Source organism: Ranitomeya imitator, chromosome 4, assembly GCF_032444005.1.
Source record: "Ranitomeya imitator isolate aRanImi1 chromosome 4, aRanImi1.pri, whole genome shotgun sequence".
In the NCBI taxonomy this organism is placed as follows: Eukaryota; Metazoa; Chordata; class Amphibia; order Anura; family Dendrobatidae; genus Ranitomeya; species Ranitomeya imitator.
In genome coordinates, this window is record NC_091285.1 from 723,467,130 (window position 1) to 723,491,522 (window position 24,393).

The 24,393-nt window shown below is 54.5% G+C and overlaps 1 protein-coding gene across 2 annotated transcripts in view; it reads right to left on the reverse strand.

Annotated features, from left to right (window-relative positions):
* Positions 1-1,989: 1,989 nt before the first annotated feature.
* CTDNEP1 (CTD nuclear envelope phosphatase 1) overlaps positions 1,990-24,393 on the reverse strand; it is a 30,706-nt gene continuing 8,302 nt past the window's right edge. The window contains exons 2-8 of one of the 2 annotated variants that reach the window (XM_069767633.1): positions 22,647-22,713; positions 22,308-22,426; positions 20,135-20,206; positions 13,815-13,931; positions 12,049-12,160; positions 10,432-10,516; positions 1,990-2,339 (exon numbers count right to left, since the gene is read on the reverse strand). In XM_069767633.1, coding sequence (XP_069623734.1) covers positions 2,279-2,339; positions 10,432-10,516; positions 12,049-12,160; positions 13,815-13,931; positions 20,135-20,206; positions 22,308-22,426; positions 22,647-22,713 — 633 coding nt within the window. In that variant the 3' untranslated portion in view covers positions 1,990-2,278. The remainder of the gene's footprint in view (positions 2,340-10,431; positions 10,517-12,048; positions 12,161-13,814; positions 13,932-20,134; positions 20,207-22,307; positions 22,427-22,646; positions 22,714-24,393) is intronic. The other variant, XM_069767634.1, reaches the window with a different exon arrangement.

Consider the following 24,393-nt stretch of genomic DNA (forward strand, 5'->3'; position numbering starts at 1 on the left):
AGGGGATGGGAGAACTACAATACCCAGATAGATTAGCGAAATTAGGATTATTTAGTCTAGAAAAAAGACGACTGAGGGGTGATCTAATAACCATGTATAAGTATATAAGGGGACAATACAAATATCTCGCTGAGGATCTGTTTATACCAAGGAAGGTGACGGGCACAAGGGGGCATTCTTTGCGTCTGGAGGAGAGAAGGTTTTCCCACCAACATAGAAGAGGATTCTTTACTGTTAGGGCAGTGAGAATCTGGAATTGCTTGCCTGAGGAGGTGGTGATGGCGAACTCAGTCGAGGGGTTCAAGAGAGGCCTGGATGTCTTCCTGGAGCAGAACAATATTGTATCATACAATTATTAGGTTCTGTAGAAGGACGTAGATCTGGGGATTTATTATGATGGAATATAGGCTGAACTGGATGGACAAATGTCTTTTTTCGGCCTATGTTACTATTTTACCTCCACAGATATTATTACTGCCCGCCACAGGGCCACACTCCAGACCATGCCCACTCTCGCCCCCTCTGCTACAGCGACCTGCGCCATACGACTTGTACTCTCCCCGCTCCCTCGCACCGGACCCACTGCAGGTCCCGGGCCGGGGTGGGTAGTGGGCTCAACACAGCGGGATCGGGGGGTCCCAGGAAGGGGGACAAACACCAACCTCTCCTCCGATGTTTTCTTCCTTTTTTCCTTTTCTTTTTCCCCCTCCTGGTTGCCTCGTCCCCGCAGACCTCATCCCCAAACTTCAGGTGGGCATAATTTACTGGGGACTCTAGCTGACGGATCTGCTGCAAGACGAGGCAACCCCCACTACTGCTGTTATCGCAGCTGCTATCATCAGCATCACCCCCGTCATCCTCTGAAATACTATTGTCTAATGGGAGTGGGACCTGCACTGGATCTATCCCGCTGTGTGTGGCCTGGAGATCACTTACCAAGCCCCCAGGTGGGTACAGTGCCTCCTCCATCTCCTCATGGTCCACCTCCTCCACCTGGGTCGGACGACGAGACCCCTCTGGCTCCTTTGCAGCAGCCATGTTGTGGAATCGGTCCTTATCTTCTAGCTTTTCCCGGAAGGGCCCGCTGTTGTTCAATATCGCGGCTCTCCGGGCTTCCATGCCCTCAATGCAGATCCCCAGGCTGGACATCCTGGCTGTTAGGGCAGACTTCTCTGTGCGGGAGGCTCTGTCTGCAGCTTGCCTCACCTCCTTCATCTCCTCAGGGTCTTCCCGGCCTCCTCATCCTCGCTGAGGTACGCATGGACGTGGGACCCATAGCTGGTAACTGGCTCCCGTGCGGCCCTAGTGCCCCAATTCTTCGGCACCGCCGCACCTCTGCAAGTACTACGCTCACCTCCGGGAGGAGACACCGCAGTGGCCCTTGCCTCAGTCTTAGGGGCTTTGCAGCCCTCCTGGGTCTTCCTGGGCTCCTCCATGTTTTGGGCCTTGCTTGACCCTCTTTGCCGGTAGCAATGAGCTCCCACCCCTCGCCGGCTTAGACTGAGGGGTGGGAGACGGGGATTCAGCCCCACAGTTCATCCACTACACCCCTCTCTTTTCTGGGTCAGGGAGGGGGGGAATTCCTGGGTGTAATAAAAAAAACCTGGTGACTCTCCTGGAGCAACAAACCAGCACCTTCCTCCGCAGACTACAGGCTCCTAGTGGTGGCTGCAGAATCGTATGCTCATGTATGAATATGAAGCGCCCTATAGTGGAGGTTTCCATGTGAAGGATTTAGCAACGCTTAGCAGTAAATCGCGCAGCATAAAGCTTTCTTTCTGAGACTCCGACTGGGTCCATATCCCCCAGAGTAGAACTGCTCAGATGCCTCCAGGGCAGATACAAACGGACCAGTCACCAAAATACTGGACATGGAGAGCAGCTTCTGATGGCTGCACTTACTTACCAAGCCATCCCTGCTGCGGCCCTGCCCCGGTAATCACCCCACACACAGGGGTTGCTTTCCCTCACAATCCACAACACAGAAGGTTTCAAATAATTCTCTTTATACAAGAAAGTCTACAATTAAAAACCAGCCCCCCGGGTGTCCCCATGTATGCACCAGCCCCTGAAAAAAAGGGGTGGCGGGGAGCAGAGTCTGTGGCATCACTCTTCCCCCGCGATCCGTGTCCTAGAGGTAGAGAGGAAGGAGCTCTGCACGGCCCGTCCTCATTACTGGGGTGTACAGTCTCTGTCTGCAGCCGGAGGGAGTAAGGCAGAGGGGGAGGTGATGAGGGGGCACAGGACCATCAGCAGAGGGGGTCACGGGGGCTCGTCGTCACCACAGCCGATGCTGGTGAAGATTGCGACTTAGAACAGAGCGGACATCAGCCGTGAACCTGGCAGGGAAAAAAAGGAGTCAGTCTGACCTCAGTAGCGCCATTCCCACACAAAAAAGGAGTCAGTCTGACCTCAGTAGCCCCATTCCCACGCACGTCACAGACTCCACGGATCGCAGCCTCCCCCTCACAGCATACGCCACTGGTCCAGACACCAACCACACGTTATAGCCTCCCCCTCACAGCACACGTCACTGGTCCAGACACTAACCACACGTTATAGCCTCCCCCTCACAGCATACGCCACTGGTCCAGACACTAACCACACGTTATAGCCTTCCCCTCACAGCATACGCCACTGGTCCAGACACTAACCACACGTTATAGCCTCCCCCTCACAGCATACGCCACTGGTCCAGACACTAACCACACGTTATAGCCTTCCCCTCACAGCATACGCCACTGGTCCAGACACTAACCACACGTTATAGCCTTCCCCTCACAGCATACGCCACTGGTCCAGACACCAACCACACGTTATAGCCTCCCCCTCACAGCACACGTCACTGGTCCAGACACTAACCACACGTTATAGCCTCCCCCTCACAGCATACGCCACTGGTCCAGACACTAACCACACGTTATAGCCTTCCCCTCACAGCATACGCCACTGGTCCAGACACTAACCACACGTTATAGCCTCCCCCTCACAGCATACGCCACTGGTCCAGACACTAACCACACGTTATAGCCTTCCCCTCACAGCATACGCCACTGGTCCAGACACTAACCACACGTTATAGCCTCCCCCTCACAGCATACGCCACTGGTCCAGACACTAACCACACGTTATAGCCTTCCCCTCACAGCATACGCCACTGGTCCAGACACTAACCACACGTTATAGCCTTCCCCTCACAGCATACGCCACTGGTCCAGACACTAACCACACGTTATAGCCTTCCCACTCACAGCATACGCCACTAACCAGACACTAACCACACGTTATAGCCTTCCCCTCACAGCATACGTCACTGGCCCAGACACCAACCACACGTTATAGCCTTCCCCTCACAGCATACGTCACTGGCCCAGACACTAACCACATGTTATAGCCTCCTCCTCACAGCATACGTCACTGGCCCAGACACCAACCACACGTTATAGCCTCCCCCTCACAGCACAAGCCACTGGTCCAGACACCAACCACACGTTATAGCCTTCCCCTCACAGCATACGTCACTGGTCCAGACACCAACCACACGTTCTAGCCTCCCCCTCACAGCATACGCCACTGGTCCAGACACTAACCACACGTTATAGCCTCCCCCTCACAGCATACGCCACTGGTCCAGACACTAACCACACGTTATAGCCTCCCCCTCACAGCACACGTCACTGGTCCAGACACCAACCACACGTTATAGCCTCCCCCTCACAGCATACGCCACTGGTCCAGACACTAACCACACATTATAGCCTTCCCCTCACAGCATACGTCACTGGTCCAGACACTAACCACACGTTATAGCCTCCCCCTCAAAGCATACGTCACTGGCCCAGACACCAACCACACGTTATAGCCTCCCCCTCACAGCACAAGCCACTGGTCCAGACACCAACCACACGTTATAGCCTTCCCCTCACAGCATACGTCACTGGCCCAGACACCAACCACACGTTATAGCCTTCCCCTCACAGCATACGTCACTGGCCCAGACACCAACCACACGTTATAGCCTCCTCCTCACAGCATACGTCACTGGTCCAGACACTAACCACACGTTATAGCCTCCCCCTCACAGCATACGCCACTGGTCCAGACACTAACCACACGTTATAGCCTCCCCCTCACAGCATACGTCACTGGCCCAGACACTAACCACATGTTATAGCCTCCCCCCCTCACAGCATACGTCACTGGTCCAGACACCAAGCACACGTTATAGCCTCCCCTAACAGCATACGTCACTGGCCCAGACACTAACCACACGTTATACCCTTCCCCTCACAGCATACGTCACTGGTCCAGACACCAAGCACACGTTATAGCCTCCCCCTCACAGCATACGTCACTGGCCCAGACACCAACCACACGTTATACCCTTCCCACTCACAGCATACGTCACTGGCCCAGACACTAACCACACGTTATAGCCTCCCCCTCACAGCATACGTCACTGGTCCAGACACCAACCACACGTTATAGCCTTCCCCTCAAAGCATACGTCACTGGCCCAGACACCAACCACACGTTATACCCTTCCCACTCACAGCATACGTGACTGGTCCAGACACTAACCACACGTTATAGCCTCCCCCTCACAGCATACGTCACTGGCCCAGACACCAACCACACGTTATAGCCTCCCCCTAACAGCATACGTCACTGGCCCAGACACCAACCACACGTTATACACTTCCCCTCACAGCATACGTCACTGGTCCAGACACCAAGCACACGTTATAGCCTCCCCCTAACAGCATACGTCACTGGCCCAGACACTAACCACACGTTATAGCCTCCCCCTCACAGCATACGCCACTGGCCCAGACACTAACCACACGTTATAGCCTCCCCCTCACAGCATACGCCACTGGCCCAGACACCAACCACACGTTATAGCCTCCCCCTCACAGCATACGTCACTGGTCCAGACACCAAGCACACGTTATAGCCTCCCCCTCACAGCATACGTCACTGGTCCAGACACCAACCACACGTTATAGCCTCCCTCTCACAGCATACGTCACTGGCCCAGACACCAATCACACGTTATACCCTTCCCAGTCACAGCATACGTCACTGGCTAGACACCAACCACACGTTATACACTTCCCCTCACAGCATACGTCACTGGTCCAGACACCAAGCACACGTTATAGCCTCCCCCTAACAGCATACGTCACTGGCCCAGACACTAACCACACGTTATAGCCTCCCCCTCACAGCATACGCCACTGGCCCAGACACCAACCACACGTTATAGCCTCCCCCTCACAGCATACGTCACTGGTCCAGACACCAAGCACACGTTATAGCCTTCCCCTCACAGCATACGTCACTGGTCCAGACACCAAGCACACGTTATAGCCTCCCCCTCACAGCATACGTCACTGGTCCAGACACCAAGCACACGTTATAGCCTCCCCCTCACAGCATACGTCACTGGCCCAGACACTAACCACACGTTATAGCCTCCCCCTCACAGCATACGTCACTGGTCCAGACACCAACCACACGTTATAGCCTTCCCCTCAAAGCATACGTCACTGGCCCAGACACCAACCACACGTTATAACCTTCCCCTCACAGCATACGTCACTGGTCCAGACACCAACCACACGTTATAGCCTTCCCCTCACAGCATACATCACTGGCCCAGACACCAACCACACGTTATAGCCTCCCCCTCACAGCACACGTCACTGGTCCAGACACCAACCACACGTTATAGCCTTCCCCTCACAGCATACGTCACTGGTCCAGACACCAACCACACGTTATAGCCTTCCCCTCACAGCATACGTCACTGGCCCAGACACCAACCACACGTTATAGCCTTCCCCTCAAAGCATACGTCACTGGCCCAGACACCAACCACACGTTATAGCCTTCCCCTCACAGCATACGTCACTGGCTAGACACCAACCACACGTTATAGCCTCCCCCTCACAGCATACGTCACTGGTCCAGAAACCAACCACACGTTATAGCCTTCCCCTCACAGCATACGTCACTGGTCCAGACACCAACCACACGTTATAGCCTTCCCCTCACAGCATACGTCACTGGCCCAGACACCAACCACACGTTATAGCCTTCCCCTCACAGCACACGTCACTGGCCCAGACACCAACCACACGTTATACCCTCCCCCTCACAGCACAAGCCACTGGTCCAGACACCAACCACACGTTATAGCCTTCCCCTCACAGCATACGTCACTGGCTAGACACCAACCACACGTTATAGCCTTCCCCTCAAAGCATACGTCACTGGTCCAGACACCAACCACACGTTATAGCCCTCCCCTCACAGCATACGTCACTGGCCCAGACACCAACCACACGTTATAGCCTTCCCCTCACAGCATACGTCACTGGCCCAGACACCAACCACACGTTATAGCCTTCCCCTCACAGCATACGTCACTGGCTAGACACCAACCACACGTTATAGCCTTCCCCTCAAAGCATACGTCACTGGCCCAGACACCAACCACACGTTATAGCCTTCCCCTCACAGCATACATCACTGGCCCAGACACCAACCACAAGTTATAGCCTTCCCCCTCACAGCATACGTCACTGGCTAGACACCAACCACACGTTATAGCCTTCCCCTCACAGCATACGTCACTGGCCCAGACACCAACCACACGTTATAGCCTTCCCCTCACAGCATACGTCACTGGCCCAGACACCAACCACACGTTATAGCCTACCTCTAACAGCATACGTCACTGGCCCAGACACTAACCACACGTTATACCCTTCCCCTCACAGCATACGTCACTGGTCCAGACACCAAGCACACGTTATAGCCTTCCCCTCACAGCATACGTCACTGGCCCAGACACCAACCACACGTTATAGCCTCCCCCTCACAGCATACGTCACTGGCCCAGACACCAACCACACGTTATAGCCTCCCCCTCACAGCATACGTCACTGGCCCAGACACCAACCACACGTTATACCCTTCCCCTCACAGCATACGTCACTGGCCCAGACACCAACCACACGTTATAGCCTCCCCCTCACAGCATACGTCACTGGTCCAGACACCAACCACACGTTATAGCCTTCCCCTCAAAGCATACGTCACTGGCCCAGACACCAACCACACGTTATAGCCTTCCCCTCACAGCATACGTCACTGGTCCAGACACCAACCACACGTTATACCCTTCCCACTCACAGCATACGTCACTGGTCCAGACACCAACCACACGTTATAGCCTCCCCCTCACAGCATACGTCACTGGTCCAGACACTAACCACACGTTATAGCCTTCCCCTCACAGCATACGTCACTGGCCCAGACACCAACCACACGTTATAGCCTTCCCCTCACAGCATACCTCACTGGCCCAGACACCAACCACACGTTATACCCTTCCCCTCCACAGCATACGTCACTGGCCCAGACACCAACCACACGTTATAGCCTCCCCCTCACAGCATACGTCACTGGCCCAGACACCAACCACACGTTATAGCCTCCCCCTCACAGCACACGTCACTGGCCCAGACACCAACCACACGCTATACCCTTCCCCTCACCGCACAGGTCACTGGTCCAGACACCAACCACACGTTATAGCCTCCCCCTCACAGCATACGTCACTGGTCTAGACACCAACCACACGTTATAGCCTCCCCCTCACAGCATACGTCACTGGTCCAGACACCAACCACACGTTATAGCCTTCCCCTCACAGCATACGTCACTGGCCCAGACACCAACCACACGTTATAGCCTCCCCCTCACAGCATACGTCACTGGTCCAGACACCAAGCACACGTTATAGCCTTCCCCTCACAGCATACGTCACTGGTCCAGACACTAACCACACGTTATAGCCTCCCCCTCACAGCATACGTCACTGGTCCAGACACCAACCACACGTTATAGCCTTCCCCTCACAGCATACGTCACTGGTCCAGACACCAACCACACGTTATAGCCTTCCCCTCACAGCATACGTCACTGGCCCAGACACCAACCACACGTTATAGCCTCCCCCTCACAGCATACGTCACTGGCCCAGACACTAACCACACGTTATAGCCTCCCCCTCACAGCATACGTCACTGGTCCAGACACCAACCACACTTTATAGCTTTCCCCTCACAGCATACGTCACTGGTCCAGACACCAACCACACGTTATAGCCTTCCCCTCCCTCACAGCATACGTCACTGGTCCAGACACCAACCACACGTTATAGCCTCCCCCTCACAGCATACGTCACTGGTCCAGACACCAACCACACGTTATAGCCTTCCCCTCACAGCATACGTCACTGGCCCAGACACCAACCACACGTTATAGCCTCCCCCTCACAGCATACGTCACTGGTCCAGACACCAACCACACGTTCTAGCCTCCCCCTCACAGCATACGTCACTGGCCCAGATACCAACCACACGTTATAGCCTCCCCCTCACAGCATACGTCACTGGTCCAGACACCAACCACACGTTATAGCCTCCCCCTCACAGCATACGTCACTGGTCCAGACACCAACCACACGTTATAGCCTTCCCCTCACAGCATACGTCACTGGCCCAGATACCAACCACACGTTATACCCTTCCCCTCACAGCATACGTCACTGGTCCAGACACCAACCACACGTTATAGCCTTCCCCTCACAGCATACGTCACTGGTCCAGACACCAAGCACACGTTATAGCCTCCCCCTCACAGCATACGTCACTGGTCCAGACACCAAGCACACGTTATAGCCTTCCCCTCACAGCATACGTCACTGGCCCAGACACCAACCACACGTTATAGCCTCCCCCTCACAGCATACGTCACTGGTCCAGACACCAACCACACGTTATACCCTCCCCCTCACAGCACACGTCACAGGCCCAGACACCAACCACACGTTATAGCCTCCCCCTCACAGCATACGTCACTGGTCCAGACACCAACCACACGTTATAGCCTCCCCCTCACAGCATACGTCACTGGTCCAGACACCAACCACACGTTATACCCTCCCCCTCACAGCACAAACCACTGGTCCAGACACCAAGCACACGTTATACCCTCCCCCTCACAGCATACGTCACTGGTCCAGACACCAACCACACGTTATACCCTCCCCCTCACAGCACACGTCACAGGCCCAGACACCAACCACACGTTATAGCCTCCCCCTCACAGCATACGTCACTGGTCCAGACACCAACCACACGTTATACCCTCCCCCTCACAGCATACGTCACTGGCCCAGACACCAACCACACGTTATAGCCTTCCCCTCACAGCATACGTCACTGGCCCAGATACCAACCACACGTTATAGCCTCCCCCTCACAGCATACGTCACTGGTCCAGACACCAAGCACACGTTATAGCCTTCCTCTCACAGCATACGTCACTGGCCCAGACACCAACCACACGTTATAGCCTTCCCCTCACAGCATACGTCACTGGTCCAGACACCAACCACACGTTATAGCATCCCGCTCACAGCATACGTCACTGGTCCAGACACCAACCACACGTTATACCCTCCCCCTCACAGCACACGTCACAGGCCCAGACACCAACCACACGTTATAGCCTCCGCCTCACAGCATACGTCACTGGTCCAGACACCAACCACACGTTATACCCTCCCCCTCACAGCACACGTCACAGGCCCAGACACCAACCACACGTTATACCCTCCCCCTCACAGCACACGTCACAGGCCCAGACACCAACCACACGTTATAGCCTTCCCCTCACAGCACAAACCACTGGTCCAGACACCAAGCACACGTTATACCCTCCCCCTCACAGCATACCTCACTGGTCCAGACACCAACCACACGTTATACCCTCCCCCTCACAGCATACGACACTGGCCCAGACACTAACCACATGTTATAGCCTTCCCCTCACAGCATACGTCACTGGTCCAGACACCAACCACACGTTATACCCTCCCCCTCACAGCACACGTCACTGGTCCAGACACCAACCACACGTTATAGCCTCCCCCTCACAGCATACGACACTGGCCCAGACACCAACCACACGTTATAGCCTCCCCCTCACAGCATGCGTCACTGGTCCAGACACCAACCACATGTTATAGCCTCCTCCCTCCCCATGCATCACTGGCCCAGACACCAACCACACATCATAGCCTCCCCCTCTCATCACAGCCTTCCCCTCATCACAGCCCCCACAGGTCACAGCCTCCCCCTACCCCACGCATCACTGTCCCAGACACCAACCATGCGTCACAGCCTTCCCCTCACAGCACACGTCACAACTTTACCCTCACTGCACGTCACTGGCCCAGACACCAACCACACATCACAGCCTTCCCCTGCCCCACGTGTCAGAGTTCAACTCTTTCCCTCACAGAACGCTTCATCAACCACGTGTCACAGCCTCGGGCTTCACCGCACCCACCTTAAGGCATCCAGCATGGGAAGCAGATTCAGAAGAGCCGTGTCGCTGGGATCACTAAACCATGACTTGATTGGAATCGCATTATCTACAAGAGACAGAAGAATAATGGCTCAGTGGTCGGCAGCGTGCCAGGGGAGACGACCGGACGAGAGCTCCGTGGTCGGCAGAGTGCCAGGGGAGACGACCGGACGAGAGCTCCGTGGTCGGCAGCGTGCCAGGGGAGACGACCGGACGAGAGCTCCGTGGTCGGCAGAGTGCCAGGGGAGACGACCGGACGAGAGCTCCGTGGTCGGCAGAGTGCCAGGGCAGATGACCGGACGAGAGCTCCGTGGTCGGCAGAGTGCCAGGGGAGACGATCGGACGAGAGCTCCGTGGTCGGCAGCGTGCCAGGGGAGACGACCGGACGTGAGCTCCGTGGTCGGCAGCGTGCCAGGAGAGACGACCGGACGAGAGCTCCGTGGTCGGCAGCGTGCCAGGGGAGACGACCGGACGAGAGCTCTGTGGTCGGCAGTGTGCCAGGGGAGACGACCGGACGTGAGCTCCGTGGTCGGCAGCGTGCCAGGGGAGACGACCGGACGTGAGCTCCGTGGTCGGCAGCGTGCCAGGTGAGACGACAGGATGCGAGCTCCGTGGTTGGCAGCGTATGTGACATGACGGGATATGGATATGTGGGTACACATACTGATCTCGGTACCTGGATGACTGCGGTACGCTCCCGGAGAGTTGTCCAAAATCACAACACTTGACAGGTCAGATGACCGGACGAGAGCTCCGTGGTCGGCAGAGTGCCAGGGGAGACGACCGGACGAGAGCTCCGTGGTCGGCAGCGTGCCAGGGGAGACGACCGGACGAGAGCTCCGTGGTCGGCAGCGTGCCAGGGGAGACGACCGGACGAGAGCTCCGTGGTCGGCAGTGTGCCAGGGGAGACGACCGGACGTGAGCTCCGTGGTCGGCAGCGTGCCAGGGGAGACGACCGGACGTGAGCTCCGTGGTCGGCAGCGTGCCAGGGGAGACGACGCGAGCTCAGTGGGTGGCAGCGTGCCAGGTGAGACGACAGGATGCGAGCTCCGTGGTTGGCAGCGTATGTGACATGACGGGATATGGATATGTGGGTACACATACTGATCTCGGTACCTGGATGACTGCGGTACGCTCCCTGAGAGTTGTCCAAAATCACAACACTTGACAGGTCAGATGACCGGACGAGAGCTCCGTGGTCGGCAGAGTGCCAGGGGAGACGACCGGACGAGAGCTCCGTGGTCGGCAGCGTGCCAGGGGAGACGACCGGACGTGAGCTCCGTGGTCGGCAGCGTGCCAGGGGAGACGACCGGACGAGAGCTCCGTGGTCGGCAGCGTGCCAGGGGAGACGACCGGACGAGAGCTCCGTGGTCGGCAGCGTGCCAGGGGAGACGACCGGACGAGAGCTCCGTGGTCGGCAGCGTGCCAGGGGAGACGACCGGACGTGAGCTCCGTGGTCGGCAGCGTGCCAGGGGAGACGACGCGAGCTCAGTGGGTGGCAGCGTGCCAGGTGAGACGACAGGATGCGAGCTCCATGGTTGGCAGCGTATGTGACATGACGGGATATGGATATGTGGGTACACATACTGATCTCGGTACCTGGATGACTGCGGTACGCTCCCGGAGAGTTGTCCAAAATCACAACACTTGACAGGTCACTGTGCACCACAGAGAGGTCTTTAATATAACTGCCCAGCTCCAGCGTGCAATGCTGAGGAGAGAGACAGAAATTACTCACTGATCCGGGAGAGGCGGGCGGAGACTAAGCGGGAGAGGCGGGCGGAGACTGAGCGGGAGAGGCGGGCGGAGACTAAGCGGGAGAGGCGGGCGGAGACTAAGCGGGAGAGGCGGGCGGAGACTAAGCGGGAGAGGCGGCCGGAGACTAAGCGGGAGAGGCGGCCGGAGACTAAGCGGGAGAGGCGGCCGGAGACTAAGCGGGAGAGGCGGCCGGAGACTAAGCGGGAGAGGCGGCCGGAGACTAAGCGGGAGAGGCGGCCGGAGACTAAGCGGGAGAGGCGGCCGGAGACTAAGCGGGAGAGGCGGCCGGAGACTAAGCGGGAGAGGCGGCCGGAGACTAAGCGGGAGAGGCGGCCGGAGACTAAGCGGGAGAGGCGGCCGGAGACTAAGCGGGAGAGGCGGCCAAAGACTAAGCGGGAGAGGCGGCCGGAGACTAAGCGGGAGAGGCGGCCGGAGACTAAGCGGGAGAGGCGGCCGGAGACTAAGCGGGAGAGGCGGCCGGAGACTAAGCGGGAGAGGCGGCCGGAGACTAAGCGGGAGAGGCGGCCGGAGACTAAGCGGGAGAGGCGGCCGGAGACTAAGCGGGAGAGGCGGCCGGAGACTAAGCGGGAGAGGCGGCCGGAGACTAAGCGGGAGAGGCGGCCGGAGACTAAGCGGGAGAGGCGGCCGGAGACTAAGCGGGAGAGGCGGCCGGAGACTAAGCGGGAGAGGCGGCCGGAGACTAAGCGGGAGAGGCGGCCGGAGACTAAGCGGGAGAGGCGGCCGGAGACTAAGCGGGAGAGGCAGCCGGGGACAAAGCGGGGGAGGCAGCCGGAGACTAAGCGGGAGAGGCAGCCGGGGACTAAGCAGGAGAGCCAACCGAAGACTAAGCGGGAGAGGCAGCCGGGGACTAAGCAGGAGAGCCAACCGAAGACTAAGCGGGAGAGGCAGCCGGAGACTAAGCGGGAGAGGCAGCCGGGGACAAAGCGGGGGAGGCAGCCGGAGACTAAGCGGGAGAGGCAGCCGGGGACTAAGCAGGAGAGCCAACCGAAGACTAAGCGGGAGAGTCAGCCGGGGACTTATCAGGAGAGCCAACCGAAGACTAAGCGGGAGAGGCAGCCGGGGACAAAGCGGGGGAGGCAGCCGGAGACTAAGCGGGAGAGGCAGCCGGAGACTAAGCGGGAGAGGCAGCCAAAAGAAAAAGAAGAGACAGAGGAGCCCACTGAGTTTACACCCTGGAGGGCTGTTAGTGGAGGTCTACAAGAGTAGCCGAGTTACTGAGAAGAGGAAGGCGCGGTGTTGTTGGCTTCTTCCGTTGTAGGGTCAATGCTGAGATTCCTCCAGAATATTAGGATAAATCCCAGCTGGCGGTGGAGGGTGGCAGCTTTGCTGCTAGTGATGAAGACCCCCCTCTATTACTATATATCACAGCTGGTGGTGGTGGGGGGACAGTAGTGGGGTCAGTGATGATGATCCCCCCGGACTATCACTACATATCTCAGCTGGTCTAGGGGAGGGGGTACAATCACAGACCCCCAGACTGTTATGAGACACCACAGCTGGTGGCGGTGGGCAGTAGTGGGGTCAGTGATGACAATCTCCCACCTGGACTATTACCGCATACCCCAGCCGGTCCGCTTGTGTCTCACCTGTCTGTAGAAACGCCTCCTTAGGACGCCCCGGTTATTGTCCAGTTTTTCAGCCACTGCTGATCCGTAGATCTCCATACTGGCTGTGAATACCACAAGCTCGTACCACTGACTGACCTGCAGACAAGTCACCATTACTACTAGGCTTACAAGCTAAATATGAAACAAGGGTAAAGACAGGTTTACAAATGAAAAACCCCCCATAAAATGTATACTTTATTAAATAACAAGAAAAATGTACCCTCCGGAAAAAGTAGCCTAAAAAGTGGGTAGGTGAGAAAAGACTTATTGAACGGGAGATATACTCCCCAGATAAGACTAGATCAATAAAGATCTTAAGGTACCGTCACACTGGACGATATCGCTAGCGATCCGTGACGTTGCAGCGTCCTGGCTAGCGATATCGTCCAGTGTGACACGCAGCAGCGATCAGGATCCTGCTGTGACATCGTTGGTCGCTGCAGAAAGTCCAGAACTTTATTTCGTCACTGGACTCCCGCTGACATCGCTGAATCGGTGTGTGTGACGCCTATCCAGCGATGTCTTCACTGGTAACCAGGGTAAACATCGGGTTACTAAGCGCAGGGCCGCGCTTAGTAACCCGATGTTTACCCTGGTTACCATCGTAAAAGTAAAAAAAACAAACACTACATACTTACCTTCCGTGTCTGTCCCCGGCGCTCTGCTTCTCTGCACTGGATGTGAGCGCCGGCCAGCCGGAAAGCAGAGCGGTGATGTCACCGCTCTGCTTTCCGGCCGCTGTGCTTACACAGTGCAGAGAAGCAGAGCGCCGGGGACAGACAGCGGAAGGTAAGTATGTAGTGTTTGTTTTTTTTACTTTTACGATGGTAACCAGGGTAAACATCGGGTTACTAAGCGCGGCCCTGCGCTTAGTTACCCTGGTTACCGGCATCGTTGGTCGCTGGAGAGCGGTCTGTGTGACAGCTCTCCAGCGACCAAACAGCGACGCTGCAGCGATCCACATCGTTGTCTGTATCGCTGCAGCGTTGCTGAGTGTGACGGTACCTTTAGTCAGAAAACCCTCAATAAGCAATTAGAGGTGTCCCCACCCACATGTGGTAGTACCAGTGATAATACGCAGTTATCTAGATGTGCAGATGTCCCTAAACACTATACCACACCTGTATATACATACGCCTACCTAGATGCCGAGGTTGTCACCCTAAGGGATACGAGAATGGCGCCCCGCTCGTACGATGGCGGTCCCTGATGTAATTACACACTATAAGGAGACCGTCAGTAATAGGCGGCAGGTGGCGGTAATAACCTGTGATGGCGAATCGTGTGCTAATATAACATAGGGCCACCCACAATGTGATGTGAGTAAAGAGACAGATACTAAAGAACTGTGCACACAGATGTATATACACAGGGAAATAAATAGTTTAGGACTCTGCAACATCATAATGACTTCAATATGGCACCAGGAAAAGTCATTACAGCCGGTGCTGCTCCGATGAAACAGGTTTGTAAGCACCAGATATGGAGATGAATACCACAATCCTCATTAATATTGCGTCACTAACCCCCAACTACAAGCACCTAAGTATATAACGTTTGTTCCTGCAGAAGATTTATATATTCGCAGTGTGGAATTTTATCCTCATCTGTTAGATGTCGGCAGTTGTGGGTCCTGATACACTGACTCCTCACATAGACCAACACACAGCTCCCGACGCGTTTCCCCCAGACACGGGTTCATCAGGAGAGGTGATACTGTCACCTGGAGGCCTGGTAGTTTCCGAATATCCTATTTTGGTCAAGATTGATCGATGACGTGTTCATCCTATGGACCGGCTCAATTGATGAATACAATCGGTTTATTGCATGTATCAATGAGAATGAAATCATTATGAGGTTCACGTCAGAGATACACAGGGACTCTATTAATTTTCTTGACCTTATCATCAGTAAGAATGGTAGGGGCAGGATCACCACCAGGACATTTAGAAAACCGACTTATGAAGAGGTAAGCTATAGGCTGGACCACGGTGAGTCATTGGACGTGGTATATCTCGATTTTTCCAAAGCGTTTGATACCGTGCCGCACAAGAGGTTGGTACACAAAATGAGAATGCTTGGTCTGGGGGAAAATGTGTGTAAATGGGTTAGTAACTGGCTTAGTGATAGAAAGCAGAGGGTGGTTATAAATGGTATAGTCTCTAACTGGGTCGCTGTGACCAGTGGGGTACCGCAGGGGTCAGTATTGGGACCTGTTCTCTTCAACATATTCATTAATGATCTGGTAGAAGGTTTACACAGTAAAATATCGATATTTGCAGATGATACAAAACTATGTAAAGCAGTTAATACAAGAGAAGATAGTATTCTGCTACAGATGGATCTGGATAAGTTGGAAACTTGGGCTGAAAGGTGGCAGATGAGGTTTAACAATGATAAATGTAAGGTTATACACATGGGAAGAAGGAATCAATATCACCATTACACACTGAACGGGAAACCACTGGGTAAATCTGACAGGGAGAAGGACTTGGGGATCCTAGTTAATGATAAACTTACCTGGAGCAGCCAGTGCCAGGCAGCAGCTGCCAAGGCAAACAGGATCATGGGGTGCATTAAAAGAGGTCTGGATACACATGATGAGAGCATTATACTGCCTCTGTACAAATCCCTAGTTAGACCGCACATGGAGTACTGTGTCCAGTTTTGGGCACCGGTGCTCAGGAAGGATATAATGGAACTAGAGAGAGTACAAAGGAGGGCAACAAAATTAATAAAGGGGATGGGAGAACTACAATACCCAGATAGATTAGCGAAATTAGGATTATTTAGTCTAGAAAAAAGACGACTGAGGGGCGATCTAATAACCATGTATAAGTATATAAGGGGACAATACAAATATCTCGCTGAGGATCTGTTTATACCAAGGAAGGTGACGGGCACAAGGGGGCATTCTTTGCGTCTGGAGGAGAGAAGGTTTTTCCACCAACATAGAAGAGGATTCTTTACTGTTAGGGCAGTGAGAATCTGGAATTGCTTGCCTGAGGAGGTGGTGATGGCGAACTCAGTCGAGGGGTTCAAGAGAGGCCTGGATGTCTTCCTGGAGCAGAACAATATTGTATCATACAATTATTAGGTTCTGTAGAAGGACGTAGATCTGGGGATTTATTATGATGGAATATAGGCTGAACTGGATGGACAAATGTCTTTTTTCGGCCTTACTAACTATGTTACTATGTTACTATGACTTCCACAAATGGGTCTCCTCAGATGGGATAGTTTTCACCCTGGCACCTTGCGTAGGGGTATCCCCAAAGGACAATTTTTGCGCATCAGGAGGAACTGTTCTGACAGTCACGAGTTCGTATCACAGGCTTATGATCTAAAGAATAGATTTTGCCAAAGGGGGTATCCGGAAGTGGTTTTGGATGGAGCATGGAGACATGCGGCAGGTTGTGTTCGGCATGATCTATTGCATCCGTCACCCAAAATGGATGAACCGGATGTCCCTAGGATCATCGGCATGTTTGATAATAAATCTAGCGTGGTACATAATATCCTTAAGAAACATTAGGGGATCCTTAGAGCTGATCCCGATTTGAAAGGCTTTATGTCTTCAACCCCTAAGATCACGTACAGGAAAGGAAGATCCGTCAAGGACCGGTTGGTCCACAGTCTGTATGATAAACCTAAACCTCCTGGCACATGTCTGGACCGCAAACCATGTGGTACCTTCAGGTGTGGTGACTGCAAATTCTGCCCGTGGGTGAGAAGGGAAAAGGTCGTTAGGGGCACCACGTCAGATAGGATCTACTCAGAGATTTTGCGAATTGCAAAACAGAAGGGGTAGTTTACATGGCGACATGCACCTGCCCACTCAATCACATTGGTAAAACCAAGAGGGAACTACGCAGACGGATTGGTGAACACCTCGGTGATCTAAAGCATAAGAGGGATACACCCGTAGCCAAACATGTCAGGATCGTTCATTCTAATGACACCAAAGCAGTGTCCTCCTGTGTCCGTGAGGTGGTGCGACGTAACCCACGCGGTGGGAATCTTGAGAAGCTTCTTCTCCAAAAAGAATGCCAATGGATATTTAAACTCCGAACCCTTGTGCCGGATGGCGTAAATGAGCAACAAAATTATTGCTGCTTCATAGGATTCAGTAGTCTCTTACCACTAGCCAGCGTTATGACTGGGTTATCCAGCTGTTACGGTCTATCCTTTATCTATTGTATATCTCGGATATATGTGTGAAATCTAATTATGGATACCTTGGATTTTGGAATAATTTATGGCTACATATATTTAATCTTCCTATGACCCCTCCTTGTAATCCTTGTGTACATATGTGCTTTGGGTGGTATTGTCGCACTCTAAATTTATAGTACTTTATACATTATTGTGTTTATAATTTAATACATCATTTATATTTGTTTTAATTATGGCCTTGGGGTGCGTTTTTCTGTTTACACCATCCGATGGTATATAGCAGTATTATGTGGCATTATACTCTGTGATCCTGTAACACTGCTCGCAGCCTAAGTTACATCGGCGCATGTGCTGTGACTTCAGTGCCTTCAGTATCTCACAGCTGTGGGGAGCATGATCAGTGATCCTGTAACGCTGCGAACAGCCTAAGTTACATCGGCGCATGCGCTGTGACTTCAGTGCCTTCAGTATCTCACAGCTGTGGGGAGCATGCGCAGTGATCCTGTAACGCTGCTCGCAGCCTAAGTTACATCGGCGCATGCGCTGTGACTTCAGTGCCTTCAGGATCTCACAGCTGTGGGGAGCATGCGCAGTGATCCTGTAACACTGCTCGCAGCCTAAGTTACATCGGCGCATGTGCTGTGACTTCAGTGCCTTCAGTATCTCACAGCTGTGGGGAGCATGCGCAGTGATCCTGTAACGCTGCTCGCAGCCTAAGCTACATCGGCGCATGCGCTGTGACTTCAGTGCCTCAGTATCTCACAGCCGTGGGGAGCATGCGCAGTGATCCTGTAACGCTGCGAACAGATTAAGTTACATCGGCGCATGCGCTGTGACTTCAGTGCCTTCAGTATCTCACAGCTGTAGGGAGCATGCACAGTGATCCTGTAACGCTGCGAACAGCCTAAGTTACATCGGCGCATGCGCTGTGACTTCAGTGCCTTCAGTATCTCACAGCTGTGGGGAGCATGCGCAGTGAGTCCTAAGTGATCTGACTTCAGTGTAATGGCGCCAGCTAGGATCATGTAGGCGCTGTGGGCAGACAAGCCTTTATGGGCGGATTAGCGCACACCAAACAGGAAGCAGTTTCTACATAGACCTGTTTAAGTGTCATGCAGTGTCTTTGGCGACGCATGCACAGTAGCATTTTGGCGCCCTTCTCTACTCCTCACCCTGGGTGTACCGGCGCATGCGCTAGGTTTTGTGATCTTGTTTCCACTGAGTATCGCACAGGCTTTGTGTGTTGGTCTATGTGAGGAGTCAGTGTATCAGGACCCACAACTGCCGACATCCAACAGATGAGGACAAAATTCCACACTGCGGATATATATATATTTTCTGCAGGAACAAACGTTATATACTTAGGTGCTTGTAGTTGGGGGTTAGTGACGCAATATTAATGAGGATTGTGGTACTCACCTTTATATCTGGTGCTTACAAACCTGTTTCATCGGAGCAGCACCGGCTGTAATGACTTTTCCTGGTGCCATATTGAAGTCATGAAGATGTTGCAGAGTCCTAAACTATTTATTTCCCTGTGTATATACATCTGTGTGCACAGTTCTTTAGTATCTGTCTCTTTACTCTCCTCACATTGTGGGTGGCCCTATGTTATATTAGCACACGATTCGCCATTACAGGTTATTACCGCCACCTGCCGCCTATTACTGACTGTCTCCTTATAGTGTGTAATTACATCAGGGACCGCCATCGTACGAGCGGGGCGCCATTCTCGTATCCCTTAGGGTGACAACCTCGGCATCTAGGTAGGCGTATGTATATACAGGTGTGGTATAGTGTTTAGGGAAATGGCACCTACATCTGCACATCTATATAACTAAGGTAATATTATCACTGGTACTACCACATGTGGGTGGGGAAACCTCTAATTGCTTATTGAGGGTTTTTTGACTAAGATCTTTAATGATCTGGTCTTATCTGGGGAGTATATCTCCCGTTCAATAAGTCTTTTCTGATCTACCCACTTATTAGGCTACTTTTTCCGGAGGGTACGTTTTTCTTGTTATTTAATAAAGTATACATTTTATGGTTTTTTTTTCTTTTGTAAACCCATTACTACCAGGGCAGAAAACATCATAATGGGGTCTCCAGACTGTACTCACCACTTCTAGGAAGAAGTCCACGTGTGGCCGCTTATGTACAAAGAACCTCACTGGATGTTTATCTATAACGACCTGTGAAGAGACGGGAGATGGTGAGTGCCGAGCGGGCGGGCGAACACCAGATGGGCGCTGAGCGGGCGGGCGAACACCAGATGGGCGCTGAGCGGGCAGGCGAACACCAGATGGGCGCCGAGCGGGCAGGCGAACACCAGATGGGCGCCGAGCGGGCAGGCGAACACCAGATGGGCGCCGAGCGGGCAGGCGAACACCAGATGGGCGCCGAGCGGGCAGGCGAACACCAGATGGGCGCCGAGCGGGCAGGCGAACACCAGATGGGCGCCGAGCGGGCAGGCGAACACCAGATGGGCACCGAGCGGGCAGGCGAACACCAGATGGGCGCCGAGCGGGCAGGCGAACACCAGATGGGCGCCGAGCGGGCAGGCGAACACCAGATGGGCGCCGAGCGGGCAGGCGAACACCAGATGGGCGCCGAGCGGGCAGGCGAACACCAGATGGGCGCCGAGCGGGCAGGCGAACACCAGCTGGGCGCCGAGCGGGCAGGCGAACACCAGCTGGGCGCCGAGCGGGCAGGCGAACACCAGATGGGCGCCGAGCGGGCAGGCGAACACCAGATGGGCGCCGAGCGGGCAGGCGAACACCAGATGGGCGCCGAGCGGGCGGGCGAACACCAGATGGGCGCCGAGCGGGCGGGCGAACACCAGATGGGCGCTGAGCGGGCGGGCGAACACCAGATGGGCGCCGAGCGGGCGGGCGAACACCAGATGGGCGCCGAGCGGGCAGGCGAACACCAGATGGGCGCCGAGCGGGCAGGCGAACACCAGATGGGCGCCGAGCGGGCAGGCGAACACCAGATGGGCGCCGAGCGGGCAGGCGAACACCAGATGGGCGCCGAGCGGGCAGGCGAACACCAGATGGGCGCCGAGCGGGCAGGCGAACACCAGATGGGCGCCGAGCGGGCAGGCGAACACCAGATGGGCGCCGAGCGGGCAGGCGAACACCAGATGGGCGCCGAGCGGGCAGGCGAACACCAGATGGGCGCCGAGCGGGCGGGCGAACACCAGATGGGCGCCGAGCGGGCAGGCGAACACCAGATGGGCGCCGAGCGGGCAGGCGAACACCAGATGGGCGCCGAGCGGGCAGGCGAACACCAGATGGGCGCCGAGCGGGCAGGCGAACACCAGATGGGCGCCGAGCGGGCAGGCGAACACCAGATGGGCGCCGAGCGGGCAGGCGAACACCAGATGGGCACCGAGCGGGCAGGCGAACACCAGATGGGCACCGAGCGGGCAGGCGAACACCAGATGGGCGCCGAGCGGGCAGGCGAACACCAGATGGGCGCCGAGCGGGCAGGCGAACACCAGATGGGCGCCGAGCGGGCAGGCGAACACCAGATGGGCGCCGAGCGGGCAGGCGAACACCAGATGGGCACCGAGCGGGCAGGCGAACACCAGATGGGCACCGAGCGGGCAGGCGAACACCAGATGGGCACCGAGCGGGCAGGCGAACACCAGATGGGCACCGAGCGGGCAGGCGAACACCAGATGGGCACCGAGCGGGCAGGCGAACACCAGATGGGCACCGAGCGGGCAGGCGAACACCAGATGGGCACCGAGCGGGCAGGCGAACACCAGATGGGCACCGAGCGGGCAGGCGAACACCAGATGGGCACCGAGAGGGCGGGCGAACACCAGATGGGCGGGAGAGAGCAGATGCGAGCAGGTGGACGGGCGCTGAGCATGTGCTGAGAGGGCAGGCGAACACCAGTGGGTGGTAGAGAGCAGATGCGAGCAGGCGGACAGGCGCTGAGCATGTGCTGAGCGGGCAGGCGAACACCAGTGAATGGCAGAGCGGAGATGCGAGCAGGCGGACGGGCGCTGAGCATGTGCCGAGAGGGCAGGCGAACACCAGTGAATGGCAGAGCGCAGATGCGAGCAGGCGGACGGGCGCTGAGCATGTGCTGAGAGGGCAGGCGAACACCAGTGGGTGGTAGAGCGCAGATGCGAGCAGGCGGACGGGCGCTGAGCATGTGCTGAGCGGGCAGGCGAACACCAGTGAATGGCAGAGCGCAGATGCGAGCAGGCGGACGGGCGCTGAGCATGTGCCGAGAGGGCAGGCGGGTGAGGCATCCACACAGGGGCAGCATACTACTCACCTTTAGTATAAAATCAGGGGGTGTCCCTGGACGGACAGTCGGTCGTAATACCCCATCATGATGAGAATGTATTAAGGTCTCATCTAAGTCCAAGACTAGGACCTTCTTCTTCACCTGGTCTGAAACACAAAGACAAGCAACTCAAAGCAGAGGCACTACAACACCCATCATGTACTAGACGTGAAGTTCATGCTGGGGTTTGTAGTGCAGAGAAAAAGGCTCACACAATTTTGCAGCCTAAATGTACAACATCGGGTAGAGGGATCAGTAATGTCCCCTCCAGGTAATCCGCAGCGCCAGAGCGCAGCCTATATGGTGCAGATACACATCCATACTTACTGAGGCGGTTCCTGGAGGAAGGAGAAAGAGGGAGGACGTCATATCTGACTGTCTGATACTGGATGACCTGAGGAGGAAAAGAAAGAAGAACATGAGGCAAGAAGAGGCAGGACAGAGTACGAACGAAAGAATCCCCGAGAAACAACCGGCACACAGGAAAGAACAAGAATCCAGACAATGTACACATTATACTGTAAAGGAGAGGAATATATGGGACAATCATGTCAGTACTCACCGCTCCGTATATACAAGGGGAGGACACTATATACTGTACAGAGTACAGGACAGAGTATGAACGAAAGAATCCCCGAGAAACAACCGGCACACAGGAAAGAACAAGTATCCAGACAATGTACACATTATACTGTAAAGGAGAGGAATATATGGGACAATCATGTCAGTACTCACCTCTCCGTATATACAAGGGGAGGACACTATATACTGTACAGAGTACAGGACAGAGTACGAACGAAAGAATCCCCGAGAAACAACCGGCACACAGGAAAGAACAAGAATCCAGACAATGTACACATTATACTGTAAAGGAGAGGAATATATGGGACAATCATGTCAGTACTCACCGCTCCGTATATACAAGGGGAGGACACTATATACTGTACAGAGTACAGGACAGGGTACGAACGAAAGAATCCCCGAGAAACAACCGGCACACAGGAAAGAACAAGTATCCAGACAATGTACACATTATACTGTAAAGGAGAGGAATATATGGGACAATCATGTCAGTACTCACCGCTCCGTATATACAAGGGGAGGACACTATATACTGTACAGAGTACAGGACAGAGTACGAACGAAAGAATCCCCGAGAAACAACCGGCACACAGGAAAGAACAAGTATCCAGACAATGTACACATTATACTGTAAAGGAGAGGAATATATGGGACAATCATGTCAGTACTCACCGCTCCGTATATACAAGGGGAGGACACTATATACTGCATATAATGTATACGGCAATCGTATGTCAGTACTCACCGCTCCATATATACAAGGGGAGGACACTATATACTGCATATAATGTATACGGCAATCGTATGTCAGTACTCATTGCTTCGTATATACAAGGGGAGGACACTATATACTGTACAGAGTACAGGACAGAGTATGAACGAAAGAATCCCCGACAAACAACCGGCATTTGCGTTTAGGGGTCATTGAAGAGTCAGATATTCCCTGGGCATCCCCCGTAGTGTTAGTGCCCAAGAAGGATGGGACTACACGGTTTTGTGTAGACTATCGTAAGCTCAATGAGATAACAGTGACGGATGCGTATCCCATGCCGCGTGTGGATGAGTTGTTAGACCGGCTGGCATGGGCAAAGTATTTGACCACCATCGATCTATGCAAAGGCTACTGGCAGATTCCCCTTAGTCCTGATGCTATTCCCAAGTCGTCATTTGTCACCCCGTTTGGCTTATTCCAGTTTTGAGTTATGCCATTCGGGATGAAGAATGCCCCGGTGACCTTCCAAAGGCTGGCTGACTGGCTTCTGGATGGTCTCCAGGACTATGCGTGTGCCTACCTGGACGACATCGCCATCTACAGCGCGACATGGGAAGAGCATCTAAATCACCTAGAGACAGTATTAGACAGGATCCACAAGGCCGGAATCACCCTGAACCCAAACAAGTGTCACGTGGGCAAAGCAGAGGTTCAGTATTTAGGGCATTGGGTGGGAAGTGGGAAACAGCGACCAGAACCAGCCAAGATTGAGGCCATAGC